The sequence below is a fragment of the Hyla sarda genome, chromosome 7 (genome assembly GCF_029499605.1).
Source record: "Hyla sarda isolate aHylSar1 chromosome 7, aHylSar1.hap1, whole genome shotgun sequence".
Classification (NCBI taxonomy): domain Eukaryota; kingdom Metazoa; phylum Chordata; class Amphibia; order Anura; family Hylidae; genus Hyla; species Hyla sarda.
The window spans coordinates 70,820,240-70,846,943 of record NC_079195.1 but is presented as its reverse complement, the minus strand read 5'-3'; the positions used below and the strand labels follow the sequence as shown (position 1 = coordinate 70,846,943).

The following is a 26,704-nucleotide window of genomic DNA, read 5'->3' as shown; positions in this document are numbered from 1 at the left end:
AGCAAATATATACCACCACACAATAACTGGATAATACCCCCATAATGTACTGAATAAAACCACTATACACAGACCAGTATACTATAAAGAATCTGTATACAATAAAAGTGATTATATACAGGACCATATGGTGGTAGATATCAGCTGTACACATGATCTGTATACCATATAAGCGATTACAGTTACATTTTGGGACTCACAATTACATCTTTTCTGATCAGCGGCGTCCTCTTCCTTTTTCTTCTCCGTCCGGATAAGACGCCATGTGGATCTCTTAACATCTGCAGGAAAAACATGTCAGACTCTGCATTTTTTCAGTGCCCTCTCCTCCTCTACACAATCTTCCCATCTATAGGCCCACAAACTGTAATAATGCCCTCCTTGGTGTCCTGCACAGTAAAAGGGCAGGTAGGTAGGTAGCCAGGTAACCCTCTCTTTTCCATAGGTATATGCAGAGTTACACCCCCCTCTTTCCCATGGGTATATGCAGAGTTACACCCCCCTCTTTCCCATAGGTATATGCAGAGCTACCCCCCTCTTTCCCATAGGTATATGCAGAGCTACCCCCCTCTTTCCCATAGGTATATGCAGAGTTACACTACCCCCCTCTTTCCCATAGGTATATGCAGAGCTACAACCCCCATCTTTCCCATAGACATATGCAGGGTTACCCCCCCTCTTTCCCATAGGTATATTTAGAGCTACCCCCCTCTTTCCCATAGGTATATGCAGAGCTACACCCCCCTCTTTCCCATATGTATATGCGGAGCTACACCCCCCCTTCCCCATAGGTATATGCAGAGCTACACCCCCCCTCTTCCCCATAGTTATATGCAGAGCTACACCCCACCCTCTTTCCCATAGGTATATGCAGAGCTACACCCCCCTCTTCCCCATAGGTATATGCAGGGCTACACCCCTCTCCCTCCCTTTCCCATAGGTATATGCAGAGCACCCCCCTTCTCCCTCCCTTTCCCATAGTTATATGCAGAGCACCCCCCTCTCCCTCCCTTTCCCATAGGTATATGCAGAGCACCCCCCTCTCCCTTCCTTTCCCATAGGTATATGCAGAGCACCCCCCCTCTTCCCTGTAGGTATATGCAGGGTGAAAAAAAAAAAAGGATGCTCACCTGATATCCCACGCAGCGATCTCCTCAGCAGCAGGGGCCCACGTCTTCTCCCCTCCACAGTACAGGCGCCGGATGAGTGACGTCACCGGCACCTGTGCTGCGTGCTGCATAGGGGCGGAGGTCACGTCTCCTCTGTGTAGCTGCAGGTGCGGCTCACACAGAGGGGATGCCTTCTCCTGTATGTGCGCGTATCGCGCATACAGGAGAATGTAGCGCTGTCTGCTGGGATCTGGGACGAGTGTCTCAGATCCTCAGTAGTTGCGGCGGCGGGTCAGTCCGCCCCTGGCACCCCCCTTGAGAGTGGCACCCGGGGCGGGCCTGGGTCCCCCCTTGGTACGCCACTGCTGTAGACTATTTTTGGTGCAGATAACAACAATTTTTTATTTATACAGCACATACAGATTCTGCAGGGCTGTTCACTGTTCACTCAAATTGGTCCCTGCCCCTATTGGGGCTCACAATCTTTATTCGCCTATCAGTATGTTTTGTAGTGTTGGAGGAAACAGGAGTACCCAGAGGAAACCCAGGGAGAACATACAAACTCATTGCAGATGTTGTCATTGGTGGGATTTGAACCTAGGTCCCCAGTGATGCAAGGACTTCCAGTGAAATCAAGAATGAACTCAACGGTTTTCACTGGACATAGACTGACATGGTGTGAATGAGAAAATCTGCAGCATGAGATTTCATGCAGATTTTTCCACTACATGTTGTTGCAGTTTACAAAACCCTAGTTACATGTATTGTACTTTAAATTTCTGTGCATTTTTGCACTAAAATCTGCAGCAGTTCCACAGCATGTGAATTCAACGTTAAAATTATTTAAAGGGGTTCTACAGTGGAAATTTTTTTTTTTTTTTAAATCAACTGGTACCAGAAAGTTAAACAGATTTGTAAATTACTTCTATTAAAAAATCTGAATCCTTTCAGTACTTATTAGCTGCTATATACTACAAAAAAGTTCTTTTGTTTTTGGATTTCTTTTTTTTGTCCACAGTGCTCTCTGCTGATGCCTCTGTCCGTGTCAGGAACTGTCCAGAGCAGGATAGGTTTGCTATGTGGATTTGCTCCTGTTCTGGACAGTTCCTGACATGGACATAGGTGTCAGCAGAGAGCACCATGGACAGAAAAAAAAAGAAATCCAAAAACAAAAGAACTTTTTTGTAGTATATAGCAGCTAATAATTACTGGAAGGATAAATATTTTTTAATAGAAGTAATTTACAAATCTGTTTAACTTTCTGGCACAGTTGATTAAAAAAAAATGTTTTCCACCGGAGTACCCCTTTAACTATTATGATAGCAGCGAGACTGTCAGTAAGCAAGTTGCTTGTTATGGCAGCATGATGTAACAGATATCTACAGGATAGAGCAGTGGTCTCAAACTGTGGCCCTCCAGATGTTGCAAAACTTCAACTCCCAGAATTCCCGGACAGCCAACGGCATGCTAAATCTGAACTCCTTGCAGTGTGAAGAATTGGGGACCCGTACTGCAAATCACAAGGGGCTTCCCACAGTCAGTACGTGCCAGACCCCTCCGCAGCATCTACTCCTTTTTTTAGTAGAATAATATTTTTTGACATTGCTTATTTTACCCGATCATTTCTAATCCTGTATGACAGCCTATGTTGTAGCCCAGAGCTGCGTTCACAATTCTGCAGGTTCATAGCTGGAATTGCCAAATGGTTTACTGATTTAGTGCCTGCCAGGGCTGCCAACCTGAATTTTTGTCTTGACAACGTACTCAAAAATCACGGACAGCTGAGGTTTTTTTTTCAGTCAAATTGGAATATCGTAATGAATCCCAATTACAAGATATACTTATCTGTAGCTTAACCCCTTAAAGGGGTACTCCGCCCCTGGCATCTTATCCCCTATCCAAACGATAGGGGATAAGATGTTAGATCGCCGCGGTCCCGCTGCTGGGGACCCCGGGGATCGCCGCTGCGGCACCCCGCCATCATTACTGAACAGAGCGAGTTCGCTCTGTGCGTAATGACGGGCGATACAGGGGCCGGAGCAGCGTGACGTCATGGCTCCGCCCCTCATGACATCAAGGCCCGTCCCCTTAATGCAAGTCTATGGCAGGGGGCGTGACAACCGTCACGCCCCCTCCCATAGACTTGTATTGACGGGGGCGGGCCGCGACGCCACGAGTGGCGGAGCCGTGAAGTAACGATGCTCCGGCCCCTGTATCGCCTGTCATTACGTGCAGAGCGATCTCGCTCTGCGCAGTAATGATAGCGGGGGGCTGCAGCAGTGATACCCGGGGTCCCCAGCAGCGGGACCCCGGTGATCTGACATCTTATCCCCTATCCTTTGGATAGGGGATAAGATGTCTAGGGGCGGAGTACCACTTTAAAGAGGTTCTTCAGTGGAAAACATTATTTATTTATTTTTTAAATCAATTGGTGGCAGAAAGTAAAACAGATTTGTAAATTACTTCTATTAAAAAAATCTTTACCCTTCCAGTAGTTATTAGCAGCTGCATGCTACAGAGGAAATTCTTTTCTTTTTGAATTTCTTATTTGTCTTGTCCACAGTGCTCTTTGCTGACACCTGAGGCCCATATCACGAACTGTCCAGAGCAGCATAGGTTTGCTATGGGGATTTTCTCCTGCTCTGGACTGCTCCTGATACGGGCATCAAGTGTCAGCAGAGAGCACTGTGGACAAGACAAAAAGAAATTCAAAAAGAAAAGAATTTCCTCTAGCATACAGCTGCTAAAAAGTACTGGAAGGGTAAAAATGTATTAATTGAAGTAATTTACTAATCTGTTTAACTTTCTGGCACCAGTTAATTTAAAAAAAAAAAAAAATTCCCACCCGAGTACCCCTTTAGGGACGCAGTTTGTTTTGGCTTAGTTTTTATTTTTGTTTTTCCATTTTTTCCTCCTAGCCTCTTCTAATTTTCCATCTTCAGACCCATATGAGGGCTTGTTTTGTGCACGACCAATTGTACTATGTAAAGAGACCATTAATTTAACATAATATAAACCAAAACATATTATTTGTTTGAGAATTGAAAAACCCACAATTTTGCAACTTTTGGGGAATCCGTTTTTATGCAGTGCAGTTACAGTAAAAATGGCACAGTATCTTTATTTTGTAGGTCAATACAATTGTTATTCCTAATTTATGTAGGTTCACATACAACTTTTTTTTTTTCCCTACAAGGGCTAATTTTTTGCTCCATGATCTGTAGTTTTTATTGGTACTTTTGGGACATTTTGATCATTTTTTATTCATTTACGTTATTCACCGGGTGCGTTCATAAAGAAATGGAAGGGGGGGGGGGAGTTTAATTTTTTTAAAATTATTATTTATTTTACACATTTTAGCCCCTTTCATTTGCTTTTACTGCACACTGCCCAGTGATATTGACTCTCTACTGATACAGTCTGCTTGAGGCAGACTTGATCAGAAGAGTGACGAGCAGTGGCCATCTGTTAAGATATAAAAGCTGAGCTGTGATTGGTTGTTATGGGCAAAACCAGACAGTTCTGGTTGCAAGCAGATTGATTTGCATGGGCCAAAGAGTTAGCAGGTGGGAATGCTGAAGGGTTTAAAGGGGTACTCAGGTGAAAAACTTTTTTTTTTTAATCAACTGGTGCCAGAAAGTTAAACATTTGTAAATTACTTCTATTAAAAAAATATTAATCCTTCCAGTACTTATTAGCTGCTGAATACTACAGAGAAAATTATTTTCTTTTTGGAACACAGTGCTCTCTGCTGACATCACGAGCACAGTGTTCTCTGCTGACATCTCTGTCCATTTTAGGAACTGTTCAGAGCAGCATATGTTTGCTATGGGGATTTTCTCCTACTCTGGACAGTTCCTAAAATGGACAGAGATGTCAGCAGAGAGCACTGTGCTCGTGATGTCAGCAGAGAGCACTGTGTTCAAAAAAGAAAATAATTTCTTCTGTAGTATTCAGCAGCTAATAATTACTGGAAGGATTAAGATTTTTATAGAAGTAATTTACAAATCTGTTTAACTTTCTGGCACCAATTGATAAAAAAAAATAAAAATAAAAAAAAAGAAAGTTTTCCACTGGAGTACCCCTTTAAGCTCTGAAGCCTGTAGAATTGTATATTATTATTGTTACTCTGGACATACAAGCTGTGCTTTGGTATCTGTATTACAATGTATCGACAAAGTTACTAAACTTTGTAGATTTATCCTGTAGAACTATAAACCGTATGAACTATAAAATGATGTTCAAGAGCAAACAAACACTGCCAAGCATAATACGCATACGAACCAATTATAAATATACACCTTGTACTAATCCCAGAGAATGCAAATCTCACCCATTTATGGAACTGATCTCATGAATCATTTGTCAAATGTAATTGATTTAAATCCTGCAAATTTTAATGACAACATCGGAGAATGTATGAACTAGGTCTTATCTGAGTGATCGATTCTGATGATCTAAAGGTTGTGTTGGCCTTATGTCAGTATCACATTAAACAAGAACCTTATGATCTGACATGATGATGAGGGTTTGATGTATGATGATACTACAGAACTCTACAGGTCACGTAAATAAATGCAATACTGGTTTATAGAAATTGTGATCTTCCTTCAGAGCTATATAGTTAGACTTTCCCTTACCTCAGGTAATACCCCAACCATATATTAAAATGCCCTGCTTTGGGCAGAGGACACCATTATGATGTTGAGCCCAGTCCTGATGTTCACAGGATGACATGCACATGACTAGCTTATAAGGCAATATGCATTGATGTTGTTCCCATAGACTATTCCAAAGAGCAGTAGTCATACCAATGGCGTGTAGGTTTATTAAAATAGAAAAAAAGAATAAAAGCAAAGCTATTTTTCTTGACATGCTTGCAACAAGAATGACATTATTGTTGTTCCACCTACAGAAGACAGACAGCTGAAGAGAGGGAAGCAGAAAGACAACAAGCCAACAGGATATTAATGCAACTTCAGCAGGAGGCCTTTCAGAAGTCTATAAACCAGCCTCTCCAGCCCGATCCCATCTGCATCCACAACTCTTCTCTCTTCGCCCTGCAGAACCTCCAGCCTTGGTCAGATGACTCCGGGAAAATTACCAGTGTCACCTCCGTGGCCTCCGCCTGTGAATGACCAGGAGGACACAAAAGGATTTTATGTGGTAAAAAGACTGGTTAAAATAACCACAGGACAAGTTGAAGCAACGCCAACCATCACTGTCTCTACTGAGTCACGTAAAGCCTCCACCCTTTATTTTGGATCTAGACTCTATTTTACTACATTTCTTCGTGTTTCACACAAATACATCAAGGATCTTGTATGTTCCCCAAAGTATCTTTTTTTTTTTTTTTTTTTTTTTTTGACACAATCCTAGCTCTCCTGTAAAATTCTTTTTCTTTCCTAATAATTTCTCTGTTAAAAGTTTTTATTTCCAGGAATACATATTGATAGCTTATGCTTAAAGGGGTATTCCGGTTTTATACATCTTATCCCCTATACAAAGGATAGGGGATAAGGTGTATGATCGCAGAGGTCCCGCCGCTGGGGACCCCGGCGATCTCGGTGCAGCCCCCGGCATTCTGTCCTGGCCGCTGCCTCTGAGACGGGGACGTGGGATCACGGCTACACCCCCTAGTGACGTAACACCATGCCCCCTCCATTCATGTCTATGGGAGGGGGCGTGACGGTCGTCACGCCCCCTCCCATAGACATGAATGGAGGGGCCATCAAGCCCCCATAGACATGAATGGAGGGGGCTGTCACACCCATAGACATTAATGGAGGGGGCTGTCACACCCATAGACTCGAATGGAGGGGGCTGTCACGACCATAGACATGAATGGAGGGGGCTGTCACTCCCATAGACATGAATGGAGGGGGCTGTCACGCTCCTTCCCATAGATATGAATGGAGGGGGCATGGTGTGATGTCACTAGGGGGCATGGCCACACATCACGTCCCTGTCTCGGAGGCAGCACCCAGCACAGAGTGCCAGGCCCTGCACCGAGAGCGCGGGGGGTCCCCAGTGGCGGGACCCCTGTGATCATACATCTTATCCCTTATCCTTTGGATAGGGGATAAGATGTATAAAGCCGGAATACCCCTTTTACTTAAATATCTTTTTAATATGTGATATGTGAGTTGATCTCTAGGATCACAATGATCAGAAGAGGCTGATCTGCAGTACCAGACATGGTCACTGGGTGCACCATTGCATCTGGTAAAACCACTGAAGCTGGAGGGCCATGGCTTCTTTTATCTGTTGCCCAGTGGGATTTTTGAATTCGCTCCACCCCCCACCCTACTGATTAAAGAAGAAGCTTCCGAGAAACTTCTTTACCACGTTTGTTACATCAAAATTGCTGATTATTTTATACCTGGGTTCATCAAATAAGCTTTAGATTGTTAATGGTTCATAGTCATTTTTTCTTGGTGCCATAGAAAGTTTTGGTTTGTCTGTCAAACACAGAGTAGTCGGAGCAAGAAGGCCGTCATGCCGGCAGTAATGCATTGTTACATTCAATATTAGAGCAACTTCTTCAGTCACAATGACTACATTTACCCCTCCAAGGTCTGGAGAAAACAAGGAAACAGCAGGAACCAAGTAAAAATCATTCTTACTGAACTGAGTTTTGTAGGTTGTTAAACAGTATTAACCATTTTGAGGAACAATTACAGTATAAAGTGTCATGCTTTGGCAAAGCTTCTGCATTTTGTTCATGACATGTGTCATATTTATACCTGTTGCATTGTGTAATTTATACTGTGAAAAGAAGCAACAACTTTTAGTAAAATTACACAGTTTCAAAAAGTTTAGTGAATTTGCAAATACATTACTTATTGTCTACTGATCTTAAAGGGGTACTCCGCTGCTCAGCGTTTGGAACAAACTGTTCCGAAGGCTGGAGCCGGCAACGGGAGCTCGTGACGCCATAGCCCCACCCCCTCATGATGTCATGGCCCACCCCCTCAATGCAAGTCTATGGGAGGGGGCATGGCGGCTGTTCCAAACGCTGAGCAGTGGATTTCCCCTTTTAAGGGGCTATCCAGCCCGTAAAAATTAATAGCCTATCCTCCAGATTAGGCTAGGTTCTCATTGCTGTTTGCATCTGACCTGTAAAGGGTCTGATCGGCTCTTTTTTTTTTCTTGAGCCAATCGGACCCTGAAACATGTCTGATGCAAACAGCTACTGCCGGATCCGGATGGACCCCATTCATTTGCATGGGGTCTGTCGGTGATCCGGTTATTTTACAGGAGTTTAGCGGAGAAAAAAAATGAGCTTCCTTGCACTACTTTTTTCTCTACTAAACTTGACAGAACTGCCGACGGAGCTTTACATAACGGAGCCCGATGGTAGGGTGAAGGGGCCCTTAGTCACCAATAAAAGAATGGTGGGGGTTTGACTTTGAGTATTATTCGCGGTCGTCTTTACAATCACCATGTTTTTGTTGGGGCAGAGCAAAGAACTGCAGCATTATCCCATTCATATGAACAAAATAACAATAGAGTTCCTTACACTGCTGCAACTAAAAGCACAGGGACTGCAAGGAGAAGCAGCTGTAAGTATTGAAGAGAATGGAGGATAGGACATTCATTTGCATGGGCTAGATAACTCCTTTCAGAACAAGATAAGTCATGCAATGTATTTGCAGAGTGTGCAGAGTTTTTGCTTCTTTTCACTGTATAAAAAAAAATATATACAATACCGCGGGTACATAGGCAATTGTATTGAGTTTTATAACAGCAAATTATCATTAGGTGTAAAACCTGTGCAGAGGAATAGTGGAGCAGTTGCCATTAGAAACCAATCAGATCGTTCCTTTTATTTTTTTAAAAGGCTTCCGGAAAGGGAAATAAGCCATTTGATTGGTTGCTATGGGCAACTGCATCCCAATTAAGTGTATGTTCACACAATTGTACAAGGAATTTCTTTGCGGAATTTCCTCAGTGGACCCACGCCATTCTAAAATGGTCAGGGCAACATAAACGCAGTCCCATTGACAAATGGCACTTCTGGTGGGACATTGAACATCTTCACTCTTTCGGGGGAATCCCAATTCCTCGGAATCAAAGTTCTTTCACAGAACAACTGATATGTGAACTGTGCAGTGGATCTTCTATTGAAATCAATGGGATTCTTCTGCAAGTGGAGGAAATTCCATAGTATGAACGGGATATGAACTGCTGACAGCCATCATAGGCACTGGGAAAACAAGAGTGTACATACCTCTGCTATTAGTTTGCATGACTGTGAATTTTTTTTTTTAATGTCAGAGGGGCGGGATCTTTCCCTGGGCTCCCTATAATGACAGCCTCTCTAGCCCTGCCTCTCATGAATGATTGACAGCTGTAGTATTCTGTCAGAAAACCGCTGAAGCTGTCAATCATTGGTAAAAGGCGGGGCTATGGAGGCTCTCATTATAGGGAGTTCAGGGGAAGATCTTGTCTCACCTACTTTTCAGTAGTTTGCGGTTAAGACATTAAAGGGGTACTCCGCTGCCCCAACTTTTGGAACATTTTGTTCCGAACACTTGGAGTGGGCGGCAAGGGTCGTGATGTCACGACCATGTTCCTCATGATGTCACACCACGCCCCCTCAATGCAAGTCTATGGGAGGGGGCGTGGTGACCGCCACGCCCCCTCCCATAGACTTGCATTGAGGGGGCATGTGTGACATCACGAGGGGCGTGGTCGTGACATCACGACCCCCCGCCACCCAGCATTCTAAACAAATGCTGGGCACTGCACAGAGATTGCGGGGGTCCCAGCTGCAGGACCCCCATGGTCAGACATGTCCAAAAGGGTAGGGGATAAGATGTCTAGGGATGGAGTACCCCTTTAAATGGCCAATAGCAGAAATATGCATGCTCTTCCCTTCCTAGTGCCTATTTAGGACTGTCAGCAGTTCCAATTGCACAGAACTGCCAACAATGTCCCCTTATTACGGAAAGTTTGGGAAAATAATAAAATACTGATTCAGATACTTATGAATCCGATGACTCCTGTGGTAGGATACTGTGTGTGTTTACATTTCACAGCAACTTCCGAGACTTGCGCAAGGCTTCAGTGATCAGAATAAGGATTTGCCTGATGTTCCATAGACTTGCATAGGCCTTCTGGCACATCTGTATTCTGATCACTAAAGCCTTACACAAGTCTCAGAAGTTGCTGTAAACGTTATCCTGCAGCCAGAGTCATCGACTTCTATTAAGTTTGTTTATGGTGATGATATGCACATACATGAGAGTGCATTATAAGTTCATTGACTTCAATGAGAACAAGTCATGCAAAGATTACCATTTCTACCATCATTTCTACAACACAACATAGTAGAGTCTAAAGCCGGCCATGCACATTAGATGTCCCGTGTGTCATCCAAACCCACTGATTGTGGCAGATTATTTATAGTGGACTCCCACTTCTCCTCCGAAGATAGATGTTGAGGAACAGAAGGATCAGACATGTTTTTGGAGAGATAAGACAACAAAAAAGGAGTCTGGCAGCAGATTACCTCTTCCTCTTTTGAAAACACATGCATGCTTGGCCTGTGAATGGGGATCATGAAGAGACAGCTCTTGACTGACCACAATCCGGCCAATGTTATCTTATGAGTATGGCCAGCTTTAGGCAGAGATAGCAAATGATCATCTGAAAATGAACAATACCTATATAGGAAATATTTAATTGCATTAAATATTTATTTAAGGCAAAGGCTACATTAAAACATTCGGTTGTAATAAAATTGCATGAACATTGCCCCCACTATTATACAACCTTAAAGGGATTGTCCGGCAAAAGAAGCAACCTGTCTATGGTGTCAAAAAGTAAAATAAAGCTTACTAATATAATGTTTTAGCCATTGTGCACAGATCCTTCCATTATGCTGTCTGGCTTGTAGCTGTAACATCCTGTTGCACTCTCTGAATGCAGTCTACTCCTCCCTCTGCTACGGACCAGTGATGTGAAGAGGAGAGCTCGTATTACATCTTATAAGACTTTAAGGCAGCAGGAAGCCTTTCTCAGATTAGACGGCAGCGAGCCTGTTCTGACAGAAACTACTGTGACTGAGATAGGTTTCCCCATGCCTTAAAATCTAATGAGCAATAATATGATCTCTCCTTCTTCACATCAATGGTCTGGTCTTCAGCAGAAATGAGGGGCACAGGGACAGGCACCGAAACTCTGCTTTCAGAGAGTGTGTGATGTGGTGTCACAGCTAATAGTCAGGCAGCTCAGCTTGAACATCTGTGCACTATGGCTAAGAAGATTATATTAGTAAATTGCTTTATTGTACTATTTGATACCATACACAGGCTGTTTCTTAACTCCCTTAAAGGGGTACTCCGGTGGAAATTTTTTTTTTTAAATCAACTAGTGCCAAAAAGTTAAACAGATTTGTAAAGGACTTGTATTAAACAATCTTTACCCTTCTAGTACTTTTTAGCAGCTGTATGCTGCAGAGGAAATTCTTTTCTTTTTTAATTTCTTTTTTGTCTTGTCCACAGTGCTCTCTGCTGACACTTCTGTCCGTGTCAGGAACTGTCCAGAGCAGCATAGGTTTGCAATGGGGATTCTCTCCTGCTCTGGACAGTTCCTGATACGGGCATCGGGTGTCAGCAGAGAGCACTGTGGTCAAGACAAAAAAGTCTTTAGTCCGGTATTTGCTGGGGTAGTTTCCGCTGTCAGGACATGCTGGGATTTGTAGTTGTACACCAGCCGGAGAGCATTAGCCCTCTATGCCATTCACACGCTATCCCAATAAAGGTATATCACTGTTTGGCAAGCACTTCTGTATCACTTTGTATTCCGTAAGGTAATGGACTGTAGTTCTTCTATGCATTTACCTTTACTATACTCTTTAGTTTTTTCTCATTCCTGTTCCCGCGTTTCAGGAGACACATTATTTTCATTTCTGAATGATGCACTTAGGAGGTGCTTATGTCTACGAATGACATATTGACATGCGTTGAGGACTTTACAGTACGCACGGACTGATAGATGCCGAGCATATCGATGCGTACAGACTCGCCTATGAAGATGGAGGTGACGGACTTTGTGCAGGAATTTAACCTTTGCCCCGCAGAGAATGGGTTCATGTATAGGAAGACAAGTTTATGCACAGAGCCCATCTATTAGGGGACTGAAGGAAAGGCAGCCACATCCTGTATGTGTGTGTTTTTTTTATTTTTAGAACTTTTTATTTATTTGTATCTTTATTTCACAGTATCAGCCTACCGACTATTTATGTGTTATGTACATTCAATTTTCATTGCAATTTACAAAATTGAGATTTAAAAAGTGCAACAAGTGTTGTCTATACACCATGTAAATAAAATAAATAATTTCTTTTTCAGTTTTGGCCTTATTTCTATTAGTCGGATAAATAATATCCTTGTCCATAAATGATGTGCTCTTTCTATCATATTTTGCTTTCCAGTTTGCTTCCATTGACCCCAACACACTCCTAAAAACCTGTGGCAGAAGGTCCGGGTGCCCTAATACTATTTTAAAGGGGTACTCTGCCCCAAGACATCTTATCCCCTATCCAAAGGATAGAGGATAAGATGTCTGATCATGGGGGTCCCTCCACTGGGACCCCCGCGATCTCCCTGCAGCAACCAGCATTCGTTTAGAACACAGGCTGCAGCACCAGGGGCTCATGATGTCACTGCCACATCACCGCCACGTGACGAGGGGGGCATGGCTGTGACATCACAAGCCTCCGGCGCTGCATAACTATTCATCCGGCACGGAGCAAAGTTCGCTCCATGCACCAAATGACTGGGGTGCCGCAGCAGAGATTACGGGGAGTCCCAGTGGTGGGACCCCCACGATCAGACATCTTATCCCCCATCCTTTGAATAGAGGATAAGATGTCTAGGGGTGGAGTACACCTTTAAGGGCTCAGATATATCCTCCATGTCCTTGTTTGTTAATACTGTTGGGGAACAAATCCATGTTCATGTTCTCACCAACTATTAAAGAGGATATGTGACCAACTCCCAAAATACAAGATTGCATTTTTATTAAATAGCTTAGGGTGTCCTGATCAAATTATTATTATTATTATTTTTATTTTTTTACAATTTCTTCATACGCCCTTCCATTCCTGAGATATGAGGGTTAATAGTTTGACCATTCAGGGAAACAGTCAAATGGGCGTGAACCTAATTTTAATAATGGGAGTGGCCAGTGATCAGGTGATGGGGGGGATTTCTACAGTCAGGGTGTATATTAGGCATACACAATGCCAAACGTAAAATATTCAAACCTTCGACTGTATAATCCCGCCCAGTCACTCCCATTATTAAAATAAAGTTCACACCCATCTGACTGATTCTCTGAATTGTCAGACAAAGTATAAACCCTCATATCTAAGGAAACGGTAGGGTGTATCAGAAAACTGTAAAAAGGTGTGTGACCAGGGCAACCTAAGCTATGTATTGACAGTGACCTTTTTTTGGCCACAGTGGTAACAAGCCAAACCTGGAATAGACACCCTCTATTTAAATGGGTACTTTGATGGAAAACAATTGTTTTCAAATCAACTGGTGCCAGAAAGTTAAACAGATTTGTAAATGACTTCTATTAAAAAATCTTAACCCTTCCAGTACTTATCAGATGCTGTATACTACAGAGGAAGTTGAGTTGTTCTTTTCTGTCTGACCACAGTGCTCTCTACTGCCACCTGGAATTGGATGACAAAACCTTATTTTGTGTTCAAGATAAGGCAAGGTTTGTATGACCATAGTACAACCTCATTAACATTCATATTCACTATTTGCACTCTCAGTAGTTCTCTGGAACCTTTCCCTGCAAGATTCTTTCCTGTAGTAATAGATGTAAGGGCTCGTTTACACTACAGAAATTCAGTGCAGAATTTCCAAATTGAAATTCGGCACAGATTCCGATTGCAGCAGCCTCCCGTTGATCTCAGTAGGATTCTGCTGCTCTGTTCACATGTTGGAAGTTCTGCAATGGAACCTCTTAAGAGGAATCGGATTCCGGCGGAAAATTGAACATGTCTATGAGACTGCGCTTATGTTCAAGACAGATTGCCAAATCCAGGTTGTTTCTGCCTTATGCAGGAAGATTGCGGATCCACTGTAGAAATTCAGTAAGGAAGATCCTTGCTGAATTTCTGTTGTTTGAACGGATTCTAAGGGTTCCCTGGGAGTGAAAGCAAGGCAATAAGGTTGACACCATAAGGTGCTTTTGAGAATGAGGAAGAAGCCTCTGCGTGCCTTTAAAGGGGTACTACCGTGCTGACAACTTATCCCCTATCTAAAGGATCGGGGATAAGTTGCCTGATCGCGCGGGGTCCCGCCGCTGGTGACCCCCACGATCTCGCACGCAGCACCCCGCTCTCATCAGGCCCCGGAGCGAACATCCGCTCCGGGTCTGATGACGGGGCTGGTGATTGTGATGTCACAGCCCTGCCCCGTGTGACGTCACGCTCCGCCCCCTCAATGTAAGTCTATGGCAGGGGGCGAGACAGCTGTCTCGCCCCCTACCATAGACTTACATTGAGGGGGCGGAGCATGACGTCACAAGGGGGCAGAGCCGTGGCATCACGATACTCCGGCCCCGTGATCGGCAGTCATCAGACCCGGAGCGATGTTCGCTCCGGGGCCTGATGAGAGCGGGGTGCTGCGTGCGAGATCGCGGGGGTCACCAGCGGCGGGACCCCACGCGATCAGACAACTTATCCCCGATCCTTTAGATAGGGGATAAGTTGTCAGCAAGGTAGTACCCCTTTAAATAAAGCCAGAGGATCAAAGAGGTACAGTGTGCACCCATAGGAGGCTATACCAACAGGTTTAGAGATATGGAAGGACTAACAAACAAGTTCAGGCAAAATAAAGGTTAATACAATTCAATGGACTCAACTATTCACACATCAAAGCAAATATGAATATGTTCTGCAACATATAATGAGTACATGGTTGTATACAGAAGGATTAGCTTCTATATTTAAATAGTGTAACACTTGTGAACATTATTACTAGAGTTTGTTCCTAACACGTAGTTCATTAAAATAACTAAGTCGACTTCTGGGAAACTCATTTTACAAATAACAAGGATCCTAAAGGAATGTGTCTTTTGTCAAAAGAAGTGCTCTAAATCTCTATGGCATGCTCTGTCCTAACTTGGGAATCCTTGCTACTGGTCAGACCTCTCCTATTAATACAAACCACTGGGTAATTGGATGTAACGTCTATAAATGAACAGTTTATCTCACTATCATGATAGAATGGAAATGCAGGAAATCCTGTGATTTTCATCTCTTAAATGGGTACTCCACTGGCCAGTGTGGAACTAAATTTTCCAAACGCTGTTTTCACATTGTGGGGGTCAACCACGCCCCCTTGTGATGTCACGACCACGACCCCTCAATGCAAGTCTATGGGAGGGGCGCAACAGCTGTCATGCCCCCTCCCATAGACTTGCATTGAGGGGGCATTGCCGTATCACGAGGGGGCGTGGCCGACCCCCACAGAGCGAAAACAGCATTTGGAACATTTAGTTCCACGCTGGCCAGTGGAGTACCCATTTAAGAGATGAAAATCACAGGATTTCCTGCATTTCCATTCTATCATCCATTCTATATCTGTAAGGGTTCGTTCACATATGTCCAGCATCAGTCATCACAAAAATTCTCTCAGTTGCTTGCTAAAAAGCACCAGAAGGAACCTGATGCAAGAACTGATCCCATTAATTTGATGGACAGTTGGACAGGCTGGACCTTCACCGGCAGGAGAACACATCTTGCTGCGTTCCCCTGTCTGGCATTCAGAAAAAATGGATGCTGGAGGCCAAAGAACTGATGACAACTGATTCATGTTGTCATCAGTTGTAGCATCAGTTGAGTTAAGTTTTAGGGTGGGTTCATCTATGGGTTTTCATATGTGACCCCCCCCCCCCCTTAGAATGATCAGACATTAACCCCTTAAGGACTCAGCCCATTTTGGCCTTAAGGACTCAGACAATTTAATTTTTACGTTTTCATTTTTTCCTCCTCGCCTTCTAAAAATCATAACTCTTTTATATTTTCATCCACAGACTAGTATGAGGGCTTGTTTTTTGCGCGACCAGTTGTCCTTTGTAATGACATCACTCATTATATCATAAAATGTATGGCGCAACCAAAAAACACTATTTTTGTGGGGAAATTAAAACGAAAAACGCAATTTTGCTAATTTTGGAAGGTTTTGTTTTCACGCCGTACAATTTCTGGTAAAAATGACATGTGTTCTTTATTCTGAGGGTCAATACGATTAAAATGATACCCATTATTATATACTTTTATATTATTGTTGCGCTTAAAAAAAATCACAAACTTTTTAACCAAATTAGTACGTTTATAATCCCTTTATTTTGATGACCTATAACTTTTTTATTTTTCCGTATAAGCGGCGGGATGGGGGCTCATTTTTTGCGCCATGATCTGTACTTTTTTTTGATACCACATTTGTATATAAAAAACTTTTAATAAATTTTTTATAATTTTTTTTTTAATAAAATGTATTAAAAAAGTAGGAATTTTGGACTTTTTTAATTTTTTTTCGTTCACGCCGTTCACCGTACGGGATCATTAACATTTTATTTTAATAGTTCGGACATTTACGCACGCGGCGATACCAAATATGTCTATAAAAAATGTTTTTTACGCTTTTTGGGGGTAAAATAGGAAAAAACGGACGTTTTACTTTTTTATTGGGGGAGGGGATTTTTCACTTTTTTTTTACTTTTACTTTTACATTTTTTTACATTTTTTTTTACACTTGAATAGTCCCCATAGGGGACTATTCATAGCAATACCATGATTGCTAATACTGATCTGTTCTATGTATAGGACATAGAACAGATCAGTATTATCGGTCATCTCCTGCTCTGGTCTGCTCGATCACAGACCAGAGCAGGAGACGCCGGGAGCCGCACGGAGGAAGGTGAGGGGACCTCCGTGCGGCGTTATGAATGATCGGATCCCCGCAGCAGCGCTGCGGGCGATCCGATCGTTCATTTTAATCGCGAACTGCCGCAGATGCCGGGATCTGTATTGATCCCGGCACCTGAGGGGTTAATGGCGGACGCCCGCGAGATCGCGGGCGTCGGCCATTGCCGGCGGGTCCCTGGCTGCGATCAGCAGCCGGGATCAGCCGCGCATGACACGGGCATCGCTCCGATGCCCGCGGTTATGCTTAGGACGTAAATGTACGTCCTGGTGCGTTAAGTACCACCTCACCAGGACGTACATTTACGTCCTGCGTCCTTAAGGGGTTAAAGGGGTTGTCCAGGGAGATCATTCATTTTCAGGTTGATGAGTAAAAAATATAGGCTACTCACCTGCCCTATCGCAACAGAGTTGGATGCCCTGCTTTCTGGTGACATCTCAACTGACGTGAAGGAAGCGCTCTTTTAAGTCAAGCATCTGGTGAGATGGTTCACCACTACAGCATGTGATTCGCTAAGTGGACATTTCACATGTGTCAAGACATCAGCAGGAACAATGGGGACCAAGGAAATGTAGAAATGGCAGTAGTCGGAGATCGAGCGGGTGAGTATCCCTTTTTTTGTAATTTTTAAACCAACTTGAGGTCTTTGCAAAAATGTGTCTTTCCCTGAAAAACCCCTTTAAGGGCTCATGCTACTTCATTATTATAACTTTTATGTGTATACAGCTATACTATGGTGCTCATAGAAGTCTAAGCATTGCTTTATGAGGCAAAGGTCTTTGTATTATGATAGCATATGTTGGCATCACATCTTGGTTAGCTAAATGGGAGGGAGGGGGTGTCTTTTTTAACCCACTGTATTGGTGATGATGTGTAGAAAATTAAACAAGACTACCCTTGGGGTAGTAAGAGGTCAATTACCAACGAAACAATAAACCCCAGGGCCTGAGCCCGGGGTGAAAAACCCCTATTACTTACCCCTTAAAAAATAACTTTTATTAAATGCACACAAAATGTCCCAAAAATAAAGATTAGAACTAATACCAGGTGTACCTAGTGCTTATAACATCTGAGTTAAGAGAATAGTCACCACTATTTCTCCGCTGATAGCCCTGCAGTGGCTAATTGTATAGAGGGTAACAAACTGGTATCGCTTAAAAACAAAACACTATTGCCGCCTCTACATGTTTCGCCACCTCCGCGGCTTTCTCAAGAGGCAATGGTGGCAATGGCATCACATCTTGGTTAGCTAAATGGGAGGGAGGGGGTGTCTTTTTTAACCCACTGTATTGGTGATGATGTGTAGAAAAGTCCCCAGCTTGTGCAAATTTGTGCAACTTTTTGCCAAATTACACTAAGCTCGCCAAGTGGGTGGAGCTTAGTGTCAAAGGGGTTTGGTCTACGGCACAACTTATGCCAGAGAGCTGGAGTAAATTGTAATGGAAATCTACGCAAGATCTTAGTTGGTGTAGATTTCAAAGCACAGCAAATGGGCTGAAGGGGCAGATTATTAAAGGGGTACTCCGGTGGAAAACTTTTTTTTGTTTAAATCAACTGGTGCCAGAAAGTTAAACAGATTTGTAAATTACTTCTATTAAAAAATCTTAATCCTTCCAGTACTTATTAGCTGCTGAATACTACAGAGGAAATTCTTTTCTTTTTGGAACACAGAGCTCTCTGCTGAATCACGAGCACAGTGCTCTCTGCTGACATCTCTGTCCATTTTAAGAACTGTCCAGAGTAGGAGAAAATCCCCATAGCAAACATATGCTGCTCTGGACAGAGATGTCAGCAAAAAGCACTGTGCTCATGATGTCAGCAGAGAGAACTGTGTTCCAAAAAGAAAATGATTTCCTCTGTAGGATTCAACAGCTAATAAGTACTGGAAAGATTAAGATTTTTTTTAATAGAAGTAATTTACAAATCTGTTTAACTTTCTGGCACCAGTTGATTTAAAAAAACAAAAACAAAAAAAAAACATTTTCCACCTGAGTACCCCTTTAAGAGACACGCTCCTTCTTAATAAATCTACAGAATCTAAGGGCTGACCAGCTTAGGACCAGCTTGTAAGCAAAGCTTTTGTAAATTTCCCCCAAAGCCTCGGTGTACTGCTGAACAGTCTCCATGCACATAGATCTGCTGTGTGCACAAGGCCTTAAAGCATACCTGTGTGTCTGCTCATGTAGCCTTGTCCATGAGTCATCTCTTGTCCATGACTCATGGACAAGCCTGATGCTGCTGCCGGACTGTTTAGTGTCCCAATAGGTATGGGGACCACTAGTGGTGGGATTTTGGGAGCTGGTTTCTTTATTAAATATTTTAAATCATTTCAATTTTCATCAATGACATGGGCATCTGACTGTGTCCATTTAAGGTCATTGGTGTTTTATTGACCAGGAACTTTCCTAAACATTAAGGTCTTTTATCACTAAATCATTGCTGGGAAATTCTTGCTGGCCATGGGTCCTCAAATTCTGCCCTAATGGCTAAATAGTCAATCAGTCCTGGCACATATGTTATTGAAGGAAGAATTCTGCATTGACACATGTCCATAGAAGCAAATGTTAAAGGTTTTCACATGTACGGTATTTGTTGTAGGCCTATGATGCTGTTGAACTTAACAGGCATCCATGAAATGTGTTCCGGGCTCTTCAAGTGCTAAGAGCTCTGGTGGATGTAGTTTTTTTTAGCCATTGGCAAAGAGTGTTAGGAATCCCTAGGCCTGTCACCCAAATAACTCTCCATGATGAAATGGTTAATAGGCCCAGACCTCTTGTCTGTTGCCCAAGGCTGGAGCTGTGACTTTAGAAAACCTGTCTTCTATCTACCATTTAGATCCTGTCATCTAGGCCCTAAGCTGTCATTCGCTACTTGTAAAGCTTTTAGAAGAAAGAGAATGTACTGAGAGAGTGTGTGAAGTGAATGTGAAGACACAAGAAACAATGGCTGGATATGGGACACTTATCAGAACCCAAACTTTAAGGGCCTTATCAGTTGTGATCTGCAACTACCGTATTTTTCGCCATATAAGATGCTCCAACATATAAGACGCTCCGGTATATAAGACGCACCCAATTTTAAAGCATAAAAATCTAGAAAATAAAGATTCTGAACCAAATACAATGTAAAGTATAGAACAGTGATCTTCAACCTGCGGACCTTCAGATGTTGCAAAACTACAACTCCCAGCATGCCCGGACAGCCGTTGGCTGTCCGGGCATGCTGGGAGTCATAGTTTTGCAACATCTGGAGGTCCGCAGGTTGAAGACCACTGATATAGGAGGTAATACTCACGTGTCCCCGCCACTCCGGACCGCTGCCCTGGATGTCGCCCTCCATCGCTGTCGTTCCGAAACGTCTCTGCTGCCCGGTATCCTTGCTCTCCATCGCCGCCATCACGCCGCTACGCATGCAGCTCCTATTGGATGACGGGACGGCGTGCGCGACGACGTGATGACGACGAAGGAGATTGCCGGCCATGCAGGGGATCCCAGCACGGAGCAGACACCGAGGAGGCAGGTAATGTCCCACCCGGTGTCCTATAAGCTGTTCGGGACGCCGCGAACAGCCCGACTGAGCAGCCGGTTTAGTGTCACTTTCGCTTCAGATGCGGCGTTCAGCTTTGATCGCCGCGTCTGAAGGGTTAATACAGGGCATCACCACGATCGGTGATGCCCTGTATTAGCCGCGGGTCCTGGACGTTGATGGCCGCAGGGACCGCCGGTTTTAATGCGTATTTGACGTATAAGACGCACCAACTTTCCCCCCCCTCCCAGTTTTAGGGAAGAAAAAGTGCGTCTTATACGGCGAAAAAAACGGTATTACACTGGTTCAAAACCAATGAAGAGGCTAGTCACTATATAAAAGCCATTCTTCCTAATGTTGAACTAAACAGAGGGTATTTTTGCAGGTTGGGAAGTAAACTAGAACTGTCCTTTGAAGTTTATGTTGACTTAAAGGGGTATTCCAGGAAAAAACTTTTTTATATATATCAACTGGCTCCAGAAAGTTAAACAGATTTGTAAATTACTTCTATTAAAATGTTTTAATCCTTTCAGTACTTATGAGCTTCTGAAGTTAAGGTTGTTCATTTCTGTCTAAATCCTCTCTGATGACACCTGTCTCGGGAAACGCCCAGTTTAGAAGAGGTTTGTTATGGGGATTTGCTTCTAAACTGGGCGTTTCCCGAGACAGGTGTCATCAGAGAGGATTTAGACAGAAAAGAACAACCTTAACTTCAGAAGCTCATAAGTACTGAAAGGATTAAAACATTTTGATAGAAGTAATTTACAAATCTGTTTAACTTTCTGGAGCCAGTTGATAAATAAATAAAAAAGTTTTTTCCTGGATAACCCCTTTAATTTTGTCCTGAAATAGCTGTAACAAAAAATACTATAAAACTAATAAACTATGCAGGAAATGCAGTACCCAAATAAATTCTCTATCCTATGGCTAAGTTTCCACTTGGTTTTTTTTCTGGCAGTTTTTGGAAGACTATCACTGTAGTTTTTGAGCCAAAGCCAGAAGAGTATTGAAAAGGAATAGGACATATAAAGGAAGTACTTATACTTCTCCTCCCTTATGGATCCACTTCTGACTTTGGCTCAAAAACTGCAGTGGTAGTATTCCAAAACTGCCAGAAAAAAAAAACAAGTGGAAACTTAGCCTCAATGTGGTGGAGCGGAGATGATCAAAAGGTTCTGGAAAGAAATAGAGCACTTACTGAAAGACAAGGACATAGGGGGAAATTTATCAAAACCTGTCCAGAGGAAAAGTTGCTGAGTTGCCCATAGCAACCAATCAGATCGTTTCTTTCATTCTTCAGAGGCCTTTTAAAAAAATGAAAGAAGCGATCTGATTGGTGGCTATGGGCAACTAGGCAACTTTTCCTCTGGACTGGTTTTGATAAATCTCCCCCCCACTCCTTTGTTTTAAGATTTTTTCAAATTTTTCTGGCAACCCTCACCTACCGTCTCTATCTAAAACGAACTGTCTGGATCTCTTTTTAGCTTTTTCCAAATTACGGATTTCCTTTCACTGGCTCCAAACAGATAGCAACAGATCCACCACCCCATTAAGAAGGGCTCAACAAATTTGCAGACAAAAAGAACTAGGAAATCCCATTCTCACACCTTATTTCTGAAGACTTAAAAAGTCTGACTATAATGATAAATTCCTAACACCATGATATTATGGAATACATTAGAGGAAGTAAAGGGGTACTCCAGTGGAATTTATTTTTCCTTCAATTCAACTGCTTCCAGAAAGTTAAACAGATTTGTAAATTACTTCTATTTAAAATCTTAACCCTTCCAGGATTTACCAGCTGCTGTATGCTCCACAGGAAGTTGAGTTGTTCTTTTCAGTCTGACCACAGTGCCCTCTGCTGACAACTCTGTCCTTGTCATGAACTTATCCAGTTTCTGGTTAACCTGCTGGGTCGTAGGAGACCCCCCACCTCCTGCTAAGCCTCATTTACTTTTAAAAAAAATGTGTCAATTGGGGGGAAAAATACACTGAAAACTGGAAAGCCAAATACAACTTGTGCCTAATCACTGTACCCAATTCTAGCGTACAGAGCATCATCATTATACCCCCAGTGTTTTCTGGTACCATTTTTATCACTAAAAATGTTACCTCTCTTAAAGGGGAACTCCGGTGAAAACAAGGGGACATTTTTTTCTTTAAATCAACTGGTACCAGAAAGTTTCTTCCCGACTCCAAATATGGCATCAGAATAAATCCCTGGATCAACGTTCTGTCCCTATAAATCGAATATACATAACCTGTAATGTTATTATTCTCCAAAAATGCATCCAGACCCGTTTTGAATTCTTTTACAGAGTTCACCATGACCACCTCCTCTGGGAGAGAATTCCACAGTCTCACTGCTCTTACAGTAAAGAACCCCCATCTGTGCTGGTGTAGAAACCTTCTTTCCTCTAGACGTAGAGGATGCCCCCTTGTTATAGATACATTCCTGGGTATAAATAGATCATAGGAGAGATCTCTGTACTGTCCCCTGATATATTTATACATAGTTATTAGGTCTCCCCTAAGCCTTCTTTTTTCTAAACTAAATAACTCTAATTCTGATAATCTTTCTGGGTACTGTAGTCCTCCCATTCCCCATATTACCCTGGTTGGCCGTCTTTGAACCCTCTCCAGCTCCACTACATCTTTCTTGTACACTGGTGCACAGTACTGTACACAGTATTCTATGTGTGGTCTGTCCAGGCATGCTGGGAGTTGTAGTTTTGCAACAGCTGGAGGGACCCTGTTTGGGAATCACTGGTCTGATAGATGGAGAGGCCAAACGAGGCCAACGGGTGTTGCCACATGCCAATTATGCAGACTGGCACCTTCATTTACATACAGTTCAAGCTTTGTATGGGTGCACCAAACTCCAAGACGCTATGTAGAAGCACATAATATATTGGGCCTCATTTACTAAGCTGAAACCGACCAGTTTTTGTCAGGTTTTTTTGGCGCAGAGTGTCTGAGACATGTCTGCACCAGTCTGCGCCCGCGTGTGCCAGGAAAATCCGACAAACCCAACATTGCACTGCGAAAAGCCAAAAAGGGGCATAGTCAGGGCTCAAGTCCTGCAGGAACGCATGGGAACTCAGTTCCTGCACTTTTTCTACAGCAGGAACACTGTCCCATTAGCAAGAGTCCTGCAGGGCCAGCCCTTGAGTGTAAATCTTGGGTGAGTTCCCACACTTTTTTCGCCAGAACTTGACCTCTGGGTGTGGTCTGACGCAGAGGGGCACGGCAGACCCCAAATGGGGTGTGGTTTCACAACCCAATCTGTTTACTTTTGAATTCACAGAAAATCCTGTGGATAAATGGCTAAAAAATTTCCACCTAGAAAAAGCTGGTCAGATAATTTTCCCAACTTTTCCCAATAGTAAATAGAGAGGAATCCTGCAAGTCTAAAACAACATTTCCCACACTCTTAGTAAATAAGGCCCATTATCTTTGTTAAAGACGTCAGGGGGTATTTACAAATAATGGCTGTAGTATTTGTGTTTTTTTTACTCCTTATTTTCATGGGTGGCTTTTTAACTCACTGCACCAAATTTACAAAAAGCCATAAATTGGGATATAAATTTAGTGCAATTTCAAAAATGACACATCTAATGTGTGTGAATTTTCCCACCTTATGGGTGAGTGTTACAGGAAGATCTTTCAGAGGTGATTCCTTGTGTGTTTAACTTAAAGGGATACTCCACTGGAAACCACTTTTTTTTTTTTTTTATCAATTGGTTCCAGAAAGATAAAACAGATTTGTAAATGACTTCTATGAAAAAATCTTAATCCTTCCAGTACTTATCAGCTGCTGTTATGATCCACAGGAAGTTCTTTTCTTTTTAAATTTCCTTTCTGACTGACCACAGTGCTCTCTGCCGATACCTCTGTCCATTTTAGCAACTGTCCAGAGTACAAGCAAATCCCCACAGAAAGCCTATCCTGCTCTGGACAGTTCCTAAAATGAACAGGGGTGTCAGCAGAGAGCACTGTGGTCAGACAGAAAGGAAATTCAAAAAGAACTTCCTGGGGATCATAACAGCAGCTGATAAGTATTGGAAGGATTAAGATTTTTTAATAGAAGTAATTTACAAATCTGTTTAACGTTCTGGCACCAGTTGATTAAAAAAAAAATGTTTTCCAGTGGAGTACCCCATTCATTGTACCAAATATCCAGACTTTTAAACATGTCCATCCTAACCATATTTACATTTTTTTCCAAATGTAAATTTTTTTTAAGTAATATTTTTTTTGTTACATTTTTTTATAGGAAATATATATATATATATATATATATATATATATATACACAAAGTATATATATTTCAATAACAAGATGGTCTGCTTATATTAACAAGTGATTTCAACTAATTTTTGTAATGTGTGCTTTCTATGCTACTTTTTATGGAGGTGATTTGTGCCTTTTTAAAGGGTTTGCACCAAATTTTGCGCCTTTTTAAAAAGCCGCATTTTCATAAATTCCTGACACTGCAAAAATCTGACTGAAAACACACATACTGCTGCCAAGGAAAGGAATGTGCGGAAATGAAAAGGCGCAACAATAGGCGCAAAAAACGCACTCCATCATATTTTTGCGCCAAATAAACCCCAGAAAACAAGAGTAAATTGCTTCATAAATACCCCCCATCATTGTGACATAGGGAAACTCCATCTTCCAACCCTCCTTTTAATGTGAATCTTTGCTATACTTTATAGTGACACAAGACCCTTTCTAGAAACTTTACATACCCATCTAATAGAATCACTTCCATTCTTGTCTTTCTAACAGACATTGTCCAACAGCGACCTCTACAGGGCAAGGAATGGATTGGTAAAATAAACAACAATGCGGATGGGAGTTGAGTGAATACGTGTTTGAAACGGAGAAATGGAGAAGACTGTCAGCGGAAGGAGACAACATGGCCCATCTAGTCTGCCCTCCTATTATTTCCCTTGGATACATGTATGTTTGTCCGAGTCATGCTTCAATTCTGGGGATTCATCAATTGTATCTGCTGGATGTTTATTTAAAGCAGCTGAAATATTATAAAAAAAATGATCATATAAAAAACTATTGTCAGTGTACTCTGAGTGGTCTTTTTTCTAGAAGTGTTTACTATTTAAAACCAACCAACGTTTTACTTGCCAATCTTAAGTTTTAGTGTGCGCTGGAATAAGATGTGCCACATGTATTAAAGGGGTACTCCGCTGCCCTGCTTCTGGAGCTCCGCTCGCCAGCGTCCGGAAGTTTATTGTTCCGAACAGCTGTGTGCGGGCTTCCGTGTTCAGGGCCGCCCCGCATGACGTCACTCCCGACCCCTCGTGACATCACGCCCGCCCCCTCAACGAAAGTGTATGGGAAGGGGGCGCGATGGTCGTCGCGCCCCCTTCCCATAGACTTTCGTTGAGGGGGCAGGCATGACATCACGAGGGGCGGCCCTGAACACGGAAGCCCAAACACAGCTGTTCGGAACAATAAACTTCCGGACGCTGGTGAGCGGAGCTCCAGAAGCAGGGCAGCGGAGTACCCCTTTAAGAGGCAGTGTTAATAATAATAATAATAATAATAATAATAATAATAGTGGCACATTGTTCTCAATCTCTGTGCACTGGACTATGAAATTTACTTGAGCTAAGGACTGGAGAAGATTTTTTGACATGACCAATTTCTGATGTTAATCATGCAGAAGTGTACCTAGGCTTTCCTGCACAAAGGGGGAAAATTCATTTTGGTGCTCCCCCTCCCTCAATGGGGTGGTAATGTGCCCTGTAGTTGAGGGTAAGGCAAATCATGGTTCTCTCGCATCCTCACCTTCCAGTTGGGATAAGTGTATGTTACTTCTTTACAACTACCAGAGGTAGGTAACAGGTATCTCCCCCATGTTAGCTAGGCAGGTAGGTAGGTAATATATAACCCCAATGTTAGCTGAGAGGTAATGGGTAGACCATTCATATTGTTTAGGAAGGTAGGTAGTAATTAGCCTCAATATTAATCAGGCAGGTTGGTAGGTAATAAGTACCCCTCTTCATATTAGCTTATACTAAGCTAGTTAAATGGTACCCCTACTATATCATTTAGATAGGCAGGTAGGTAAAAGGTCT

The 26,704-nt window shown here is 42.7% G+C and overlaps 1 protein-coding gene across 2 annotated transcripts in view; it reads left to right on the top strand.

Annotated features, from left to right (window-relative positions):
* TLX1 (T cell leukemia homeobox 1) overlaps positions 1-25,658 on the top strand; it is a 63,581-nt gene extending 37,923 nt beyond the window's left edge. The window contains exon 3 of one of the 2 annotated variants that reach the window (XM_056529556.1): positions 25,392-25,658. In XM_056529556.1, coding sequence (XP_056385531.1) covers positions 25,392-25,437 — 46 coding nt within the window. In that variant the 3' untranslated portion in view covers positions 25,438-25,658. Of the gene's footprint in view, positions 1-6,024; positions 6,354-25,391 lie in introns of those variants that run through there. The other variant, XM_056529555.1, reaches the window with a different exon arrangement.
* The last annotated feature ends 1,046 nt before the right edge of the window (positions 25,659-26,704 follow it).